Source organism: Orbicella faveolata, unplaced genomic scaffold, assembly GCF_042242905.1.
Source record: "Orbicella faveolata isolate gen_17 unplaced genomic scaffold, um_ofav_v1 contig_36, whole genome shotgun sequence".
NCBI lineage: Eukaryota > Metazoa > Cnidaria > Anthozoa > Scleractinia > Merulinidae > Orbicella > Orbicella faveolata.
Genome location: NW_028301565.1, coordinates 4612545 through 4622500, shown reverse-complemented (window position 1 = coordinate 4622500; position 9956 = coordinate 4612545). Strand labels below are relative to the sequence as shown.

The 9956-nt window shown below is 36.5% G+C and overlaps 2 protein-coding genes across 4 annotated transcripts in view; one reads left to right on the top strand and one right to left on the bottom strand.

Annotated features, from left to right (window-relative positions):
- LOC110067247 (surfeit locus protein 1-like) overlaps positions 1–6167 on the bottom strand; it is a 7563-nt gene extending 1396 nt beyond the window's left edge. Inside the window, exons 1-7 of one of the 3 annotated variants that reach the window (XM_020774551.2) lie at positions 6066–6167; positions 5873–5972; positions 5388–5592; positions 4427–4615; positions 4217–4289; positions 770–817; positions 247–361 (exon numbers count right to left, since the gene is read on the bottom strand). In XM_020774551.2, coding sequence (XP_020630210.2) covers positions 247–361; positions 770–817; positions 4217–4289; positions 4427–4615; positions 5388–5592; positions 5873–5936 — 694 coding nt within the window. In that variant the 5' untranslated portion in view covers positions 5937–5972; positions 6066–6167. The remainder of the gene's footprint in view (positions 1–246; positions 362–769; positions 818–4216; positions 4290–4426; positions 4616–5387; positions 5593–5872; positions 5973–6065) is intronic. The other 2 variants (XM_020774553.2, XM_020774554.2) reach the window with 2 other exon arrangements.
- Positions 6168–6207: 40 nt separating this feature from the next.
- Positions 6208–9956, top strand: LOC110067248 (prefoldin subunit 6-like). Its single transcript, XM_020774555.2, has 4 exons — positions 6208–6326; positions 7145–7215; positions 7929–8053; positions 9334–9956. Exons 1-4 carry the CDS (start codon positions 6245–6247, stop codon positions 9452–9454), a joined length of 399 nt encoding a protein of 132 aa, XP_020630214.2. The 5' UTR covers positions 6208–6244; the 3' UTR covers positions 9455–9956.

Below are 9956 nucleotides of genomic sequence, written 5' to 3'. Positions count from 1 at the left end.
TGTCGATTGCATGTTGTTTAATGAAATACAAAAAAAAAATTAAAGATGTTGTAATTCAATAAAAATGCGACTTCCTGAAAACCATAAGGTTATGGCATCTTGTCTAGCACAGGTTGTAAAATGTTCACAATGGTCTCATATAGGCTAAGGGCTTTAGAGTCCCAGCAGAGAAAAAACACCCAAAAATTTACTGAGAACTTATAACACTGAAAGCATGAATAAGGTTAATAGGTGATTAGCATTTACCAGCATCAGCATCTACTAGAATCGGCAGGCAGCCTGTGACTTCTGCCATAGCATCCAAATCCCTTGAAAACCAGTGGTTCTTTTCTGGTCTATTTTTGCCTTGAAATGGCTGTCTCTGAAGAAAACATATAAATCCCCATAAATTCAATATAAATACCAGTAAAATGAGGACCTCCCAGACGTTTTGGGAAACATGGGAACGTGATCATTTGTTTAAAGGGAACAAGAGATATTTCTGAGGGAACAAGGAATATCTCTACCTTTAATGGAAACTTTAACAAAATATTTTAGCCAAGGGAACAATGGAATTTATTAAAAGGGGAGGCCCTCTATAATCATAACAGATTTGACACTGGTCAGAGCAATCGTAATTGTCAATATCCCCACCACCACCATAACCATCATCATCAATCTCAGCCTCATAATAGTTTAGTTGTTGTTGAGATAATTCCTAACCCAGGGAGGAGGGGGTGCTAGATATGATTGGTCTTTTCACAATGTGATATTAGGATCCAGTAAGAACCTTTTCTCCTTGTCTGATGAAGCCAACCATCTCTACCTCTCCTTCGATCTGCAAATTCAAAAGTACAGTAAAACTCTGTTAATACAACCAGTGTTAGTTGCAAAGATATGTAGTTGTCAAAGCACAGTACATGTGGGTCATAAACCTATGGGGCGCCGTTTGTAAATTTATTATTTAGACTGAATTTATGCCATTTTCCCCTTATTTATAAATAATTGGAAATGCCACAAAATTTGTTTATTTATAAATAAGACGCAAGCACTTGTCCGTTGATGTGTAAATAATTATTTTGGGTACGTCCTGATTTATAAATAATCTTTTACCATAAAGTTATTATATATAAATAACAAACTAAACAACTTCAATTATTAATAAATCAGGTCATCTCTAAAATATTTATTTACATATCATAAAGTTTGTAAATCCCATTATTTATAAATAAATTACTTCGCCGGGAGTGTAAATTCATTATATAGAAATAATAAATTTCACCTCGCTGAGTGTAAATTTATTATTTATAAATAATGAACTTCAGTGAGTGTGTAAATTCATTATTTAGAAATAATGAATTTCACCTCGCCTTGTGTAAAATTATTATTTATAAATAATGAACTTCAATGAGTGTGTAAATTCATTATTTAGAAATAATGAAGTTTCATCTCGCCGAGTGTAAATTTATTATTTAGAAATAATGAATTTAACCGTGTGTGTAAATTCATTATTTAGAAATAATGAAGTTTCATTTCGCCGAGTGTAAATTTATTACTTAGAAATAATGAATTTAACCGTGTGTGTAAATTCATTATTTAGAAATAATGAAGTCTCATCTCGCCGAGTGTAAATTTATTACTTAGAAATAATGAACTTCACTGAGTATGTAAATTCATTATTTAGAAATAATGAAAGTATGAATGGCTGACCCAGCGTCTCTTGCCCGATCGATTTTGGAGGCTGTTTCTCGCGCTATAAGTAAGACAGTTAATGCTACCCTTGCTCAGGTAGGTATGCAGCCTGAAATTCAGCAGTGGCAGATCTGGGGGAGGGGCCCGGGGGCCTGTTCCTCCCACCCCCCAAATATCTATTATGTAGTTCTTATTCACTCAGCAATTCAGCAGCTCAGACTGGGTAAAGGCCGAGGTAACAGGTAAATTTTAAGAAAAGAAACTGCTGCATGAAGAAAATAAAAATCGCTTGGTGTGTTAAGTGAAAGGTCTGATTTCTATTGAAATAGACCTTTTTCGCTTGGGTGGTTTGTTGTCCCATTACAGACCACGCGATATTCTCTAGAGAATTGCTCTTTAATTCATCTAAAAATTATTTATTCATATACGTGCAACGATTTGAAAATTTGAAAGGAAGAATTCTCAAGAGTATAATCACATGGTCTGAAATGGGGCAACAAACCGCCCAGTCAAAAAAGGTCTATTCAACAATGGTTTAAACGTAAATGAATTTAGCTTTCCACGTGTACGATCTTTGGACTTGCCTGGAATAGACATGCTTAGCTGTGATTTGATCAAGCCAAATTAAACAAAGTGTGTCACACAGCTATCCGTCCAAAGGTCACAAAGGTCACAAAGAATTTAACCTGCGAGCAGGCTCACGTTTGAGTCAAACGCACGAGTGACGAAGAGGAATAGCGATGGGCGGGAAAGAGGCGCCAAGAAAATGACTTTCTCCTCTTGCGGCTTCGCCCGTCGATTTCTCGCTCTCAGCTACGCCGAGCGCGTTTGTGCTCCAACGTGAGCCTGTTCGCAGGCTACAAAGAATTATCTAAGCAAGTAAATACATTATTCGATTTTCCGATTTTGTTCTGCATTTTCTTCATGCACCAATTTCCTGTCTTAAAATTTACCTGTTACCTCGGCCTTTGAGTAGTTGTTGTCGTTGTCGTTGTCGTTGTTCCTGTTGCAGTGTGAGCTGCCGAATTGTTGAGTGAATAAGAACTACACAATAGATATTTGAAGCGTGATTCTTGCTTAAACGCAATTAACCAAAATAAGGGGGGGAGAGCCTCCCCCAGATCCGCCACTGCTGAATTTCAGGCTGCATACCTACCTGAGCAAGGGTAGCATTAACTGTCTCACTTATAGCGCGAGAAACAGCCTCCAAAATCGATCGGGCAAGAGACACTGGGTCAGTCAGCCATTCATACTTTCTTTATTTCTAAATAATGAATTTACATACTCAGTGAAGTTCATTATTTCTAAGTAATAAATTTACACTCGGCGAGATGAGACTTCATTATTTCTAGATAATGAATTCACACACACGGTTAAATTCATTATTTCTAAATAATAAATTTACAGTCGGCGAGATGAGACTCCATTATTTCTAAATAATGAATTTACGCACTCCATGAAGTTCATTATTTAGAAATAATAAATTTACACTCGGCGAGGTGAAACTTCATTATTACTAAATAATGGATTTACGCACTCAATGAAGTTCAGTATTTATAAATAATAAATTTACACTCAGCGAGGTGAAATTCATTATTTATAAATAAGGAATTTACACTCTCAGTAAAGTTCATTATTTATAAATAATAAGTTTACACTCGGCAAGGTGAAATTTATTATCTCTAAATAATGAATTTACACTCCCGGCGAAGTAATTTATTTATAAATAATGGGATTTACAAACGTTACGATATGTAAATAACTATTTTAGAGATGACCTGATTTATAAATAATTGAGGTTGTTTAGTTTATTATTTATATATAATAACTCTATGGTAAAAGATTATTTATAAATCAGGACGTACCTAAAATAATTATTTACATATCAACGGACAAGTTCTTGTGTCTTATTTATAAACAAATTTTGTGGCATTTCCAATTAGTTATAAATAAGGGGAAAATGGCATAAATTCGGTCTAAATAATAAATTTACAAACAGCGCCCCATATAAACCTGGGTTCCGCTATGTCAAAGATACATCAGTGGTATAATTTCACGAGAAATACATCACCTCAATTGATTTGGTTTACATTGTACAAAGATCCTTTCTCAAGTAAGTGTGATAGCGTTGCTGTGATCATCAGCTATTTCTACCTCCTACTCACATTAAACTTCTCATTAGTTTTAAAAATGAATGGAGAACAAAAAGACTAAATATCAACCAAATATTTAGTAATAGGTATTATTAAAAACTGAGTCATTGGACAATGCAATTCAAGAGGTTTCAATTTTGGGGCAGTTTAATCCTATAATTTGGGGATATTTTTAATAATTAAAAAACCCATTCCATTTGTGCTTGTTGAATATGAGATGATTATAGCCAACTCTATGTGCCTCATTGGCAATCTGTCATCTCATATCTAACACATGCTTGTGGAATTATTGTTGAACTTTATTTCCTCAGAAGATTTAGGCCCAAAGTTTACTAGAAATTAAGACAAAATGAGAGCATTCTATGACTATGGATACATCCTTGAATATTAACCTGTCCCTCTTGTCTTTTCTCTGGTTTGATTTTATCCTTTGGTACCCATCCTCTGTTGACAAAGATTCTTTGCCTATTAAGAAAAAGTTAATATGAAAATCAAGACACACTTAAATGGTCACTGCAGTCGATAGTTAAATGTAGATATCCGTTTAGCAAAATGATAATTCCTCCTGGACAAGGGGATAATATTAAGTTATTTCACCTTACCCTGTATCAGTGATTTTAAATGGTGTGATGATATGCCCACCAGATTTTGGCTGCCTTCCAAAGCCCCCTCCACCATGTGCACCTTCATTCAGTGACCTTGGATATACATGGAGTTCCTCTGAATGTTCAAATGTTCCACGCAATATGACACGTCGATACTCCAGATCTTTTGATCTCAGTTTGTCAATACTATCATTGATAAGAAATGAATCCTTAATTAGGCTTTTCAAAGACAGAAGATAAAGCTGCTATTGTAATCATTCCAGCATTTAAAAGTATGAAAAATCAAATTTTGATCCATGTCTTCTTGTTTCCCAGATTTTAAACGGAAAACCTTGATGGGCAGGATACTCAGTTAAACATTTTATGGGGAGGGTTGTCCAAACCCTTACCATTCAATATATCATTTCTGACACAAAAGGTAACCCTTCAATATACCATTCACAGAAGATTGTGCCCCTTTCACATTTTAACAGTATGCTTTCACTAACCCTAAAAAACGTCCTGCAGCAATCTTTCTTCCTAAAAAAGGGCCACCAGAAAAATTCTACCACCGTAAAATTCCCCAAGGGGTTAATTTAAAAAGTATTTAATCACACCTTGTTATAACTAACAGGTACTTTTAAATACCTTTCTATACTTCAGCTCGTGACCCCGCCCTTTGATATACCTCTAGCCTGATAAAAGGACTCCTTTTAGGTGTAGCCCCTCCATTTCGTCCACTATCGAGAGTAACCCAGTGGCCGATCCTGACCTTGAGCTAAGGGAGGTGGGGGGAGGCAGGTGGGAGGAGGCAGTTTTGTTTTGCTTGCCCTGCCGGTTTTTCTTCGTTCTGTGATTTCTTCTTTTTTTACCCAAAATAAGGGGCCCCTCAACCAGACCTGCCACTGTAACCCCTAGGAGGAAGACTGAGTTCTTTAAATAGCTCTAAGATAGCAGTACTTATGATTGAGAAATTTACTTTTCTGGAAGATCTAGAATTGGGGCATTTGTTCTCGACTCAAGCTCTTTGATCAAGCCTTTCTTCCACTGTAGTCTTTTGATCTGCCATGTTCCAAGGCCAAATGTTGATATTGGGATCATCAGCAAAACATAGTGCATTTTGGATTCCTTAACTGCTGTGTCTGCTGTTGACATGGAGCAGGACTTTAGAAGGTGATGAAGTACTATTGGAAAGATAATTGAAAACGTACAGTTGGATGTCTTGGATGGTGTTATGTAATCAATAAGAAAATAATTTTGTCAAGTAGTAAACAAGTTAGAAGTATTTCTTAATTAAATCAATCTGGTTTTAAAAACAAAAACGAAAAATTGCATCACCCCTGACCTCAAACAAACTTCATTTTAAAATACCGGTGGGAAATGACACAGTCTCAACTTCAAGACTTTACATGAACCTGTTGTCTTACTTAGCTTTAATCTCCTGAGACAGTATTGTTTAATTACCTTTGGTCCTTCCAGATGAAACAAGCATTTGACAGCGTCTGTTTATGATTCTTAAAAATCCCATATCTGCACCTTTGTGGTGAGCAGTAATAAACTCAACCTACAAAATAAGCTTCATTAGTACAACAAAAGTCTTGCAAAGCACGACGTCGATTTCGGTGTTTCAGAGAAAGAAGGACTATTTGGAAATCACCAAAAGTCACCGAAATTATGTCCTGCCAAGTTACTTTTTTCACAAGGACATCTTCCGCGTTTTCAGCGTAATACGTGCAAATTTCCGTCAGGCGTTCCACTGACAAATCTACCCAGTCCCAGTCCTCTCGAACTCTACTTGAGCCTGCAAGCCTAATCGGATTACACCCAAAATCAAAGATGGCGGCAATGGCGGCTAACATCGAGAGAATTCAGCAGCAAATGCAGTCAGAACTGGAGAAGTTTAAAGCCATTCAGAAAGGTAATTTGCTCGTTATGTGCCGCTCTAAGGTCTTTTGCGAAGTTTCCTCGAAAACACATTTTTGAGAGCATTTTTTCTGAGACTGGAAACAAACTATTACTTCCTCGCATGCGCAATGTCTGTTTTCAGTTTTACGATAAACTTAATTTATTGACAGACAGATTTGAGTCGCATTTTAAGTTCTCTGCCAGAGTCTCCCACTTCACCCATAGATTACAATCCTCTTTCCTTCTGTCATGCGTAAATTACATAGATTCAAAAATGGCGGGTAACTAAAACATATCCATGGTTGATTTTGATGGATGCGAAGTTTGTCACGGTCCCTCGACTTTATTCTTAATTAAAATTTACAAATGAAAAGAAATGTTTACTTAATTTTACTGTAGGAGAGTAACTGATCAAGACGTTAGATTTTAATCTTAATGCGGGCTGGAAATTCTCAGCCGTTCCAAACCCCTGAAGGATAATTGACATTGGGGCATTTACAATGCTCTGATTCCAAAATATTGACTGCTTCACAAAAATGCGGAAGTGTGCTTAGAAATGTTGTGGCAAAGGAGAGGAGAGAAGGTTGAGGGAGGGGTGGAGGTGGACAGGTTTAAAATTGACTGAGATATGAGATAAAGCTGGGTTTCACTTTTGTTCTCCTGATACATAGGGAACAATATTCTAAAAGATTTCACTTTGTTTTCCTGCCTACTAAGGGAAAGAAGATCAAATGCAGAAAAAATATTTCGAAGTCAATGCAAAATAATGCAATACAAAGCAAAAGTGATTATTTTTTTCAGTTTGTTTAATAACCATGCTTTTCTCTTCAGATATGACAAAATTGGTCAGTACAAGACAGCAGTTAGATGCTCAGCTGAATGAGAATAAAGTTGTACAAGAGGTAACACTAGCTTGAACTGATTATTGTCATTGACGTCATTAACTTGAGGTTTATGAGTTTGGACCAGTTGTTCAAGCTTGTGTCAGGGTTTGAAAAAAATGAACTAGTGATATGCTGTAAATTATGCCTTAGGTTCTCTTATGACTCGACTAGACTAGTGCATGTTCTGTGATCCTAGGCAAGAGAATGTACTCTCACAGTGTTTACCTACACCTACAATCATGGACAAAAACAGTTGAGACGCTCTCTGAAAGAAAACCTGTTTCGTTGAACGTGAGAGTTTTTCCATCTCCAATTTTTACATTTCAACCGCCTCTCCCCTTTTCAATGTTGTAACCATGTGACAGTGTCCACAGAGCATATTTCAACATTGAAAAGGGGGAGAGGGGGGTTTGGTTATCAGCAAAAAAGATGTTTTTTTTCAATTACGGAAGGATGCCGACAGAAAGCATTTGTTTTGCTCAAATGTGACAACACATTTGTCCATGATTGTAGGTATTTAAATGGGTACCTGTGAAATTATTGATGCTCGTGGAAACCCTGTGATGGACTAACATTCCATCCAGAAACCATTGGAAATACTCCTACTTACTTAATGCTTCTGAAACTGGTATAAGATCTGGCGGTATGGGACCCTTAGGACCAAGATAGACTTGACCTATTTACCGACAGTTCTTGATTAAGAAAATGACTTCTTTTATTCTGTGTTTTAGGAACTTGATGTAATAGAACCTGATGGGAACATCTATAAACTCATGGGCCCTGTTCTAGTGAAACAAGATTTGGAAGAAGCGAAACAAACTGTTTTAAAAAGAATAGAGTACATCACTGCAGAAATGTAAGGAGTAATGACTTACCAGCATTCGTTATTCTTGTGTTTAGAGCCCTTTTCAATTTATTGTCAAAAATAATTCACGTTTGCTTTGGTTTTGCATTTCTTTGCAAAGTGGTCACCTTCAAAAACTCATACCTCTTTATCCTCCAATCTGTAAAACCAAGGCCAACTGTGACTTGCTGGCACACATATATGGTCAGGGCAGGAAAATATGCTGGCAGGTCTGATTGCCTGAGGCAAGTAAATTTTGCTCCTGGGCTAGTGAAAATAGAAGTTCAGTGGCCTGGTGGGCAAGTGAAATTAGCCTCAGTGGTCTTGTGAGTCTGAACAAAAATGTCAGCTTGATAAATAATAATTTCAACTCAGAAGCTATTTCAAAACTTAAGACTGCAAGATTAGTTAACCATTAGGTTGAAAGCATGGATTAGTTAGGAATCCAAGCAAACTTTGTTCCTGTTTGTCCTCTGATTCCCATACTGGCTACCACGTCAGCAAGTAATATTTAAGTGGCGGCAAGTGAAAACTGAAATTTACTGGCCCTCTAGGTATGTGGATTTCCAATTTTTTTTCCAGCCCTGATGGTATCATTAGTAAGGAACAGAGAGAATTCTGAACACTTCCCTTCCTCATTTTCCTTGCTTCTTTACTCTCCCTTTCACTAAAATAACATTTTGATGTGTCACAGTTCTCCTTCAGACTGATTGTCACGCATTTCCTTTTATGTTTGTAATTCAACAATATTGTGATAATTCCATGAAGATAATTTCTCTTAGTTCATAGTTTCACTAATTTTTTATGTCTGAGTGTCAATATATTCCATGTTGAAATGACAAGTCACAGAGGGGGATATTTAGGGAGGGGAGGGTGGATTGGATGGCCAACCACCCTCCTTTTAGAGAAGCAAAAAATAAAGAAATAGAAAAAGATTGTGAATATTTTAACAGAAAAGGCAAACACCCTGTACAGGTACCTCACTGTAATTTTTACTTTGTGGCATTGCCAGAATTTCCCAGTGTAACAGTTTTCAATTAGGTCCCAATTCTTAAAATGCAACATTTTGTGAGCATGTCCCATGGATTCTGCAGCCTCGAGGTACCAGCCATCTCCCCTTTGAAAAATTCCTGGATCTGCCCCTGTCACATGTTGATCACACTGACAATCGCATAATGCAACTCTCTTTTAATACATATCAAGGTCATTACAGACAACCCCTGTCCCTAGAAAGATTGCATGGCACCCCAAACTCCGGTAAAGAAGATTAATCTTGGCTTTGTTCTTTTCAGAAAAAGAAACGATGTTAACATCAAAGATGTGGAAAAGAAGCGAGGTGCCAGTCAAGAGATACTCACTAAGCTACAACAGCAATATCAACAGCTACTTACCAAAGCTGCTGCTAAAGCGTAATGGACTGATTTAAAAGAACATTTATATTTTGTATTTATTTCAAAGAAGCAAAACTGTTAGACTTGGAGATATATGTGTCTTGTAAAGAAGAATTTGTTGTCAGTCTGACAATCAAAGTGTCAGAAAATCTTGAGCACACAAAATCTCCTTGAACACTGTTTTTCCAAAACTACATATACTGATTTTCTACATTTCGATTTTTAATTTTTTTGGAATAGCCTGTTTTTTTGACAACTCACGGTGGAGTTGAATCACTTCATGTACTAGTTCAAATTTGTTTGAAGTTTAAAGTGCTTTGTTGATTTTCAATGCACAGCACAAATAGGTTATTATTTTGTGATACCGCACGAAATCTCTGAAACGGAGTCAAAAAGCAGTAGTTTTAGGTCACTAAGGCGTTATTTTAAATACATATTCTTTTGGTCGGATGAATCAACTTGACTCCCTCATATGTCAAAACTGGGTGATTTCCTTAAAAATAAAAAAATATATCTTTAACCAA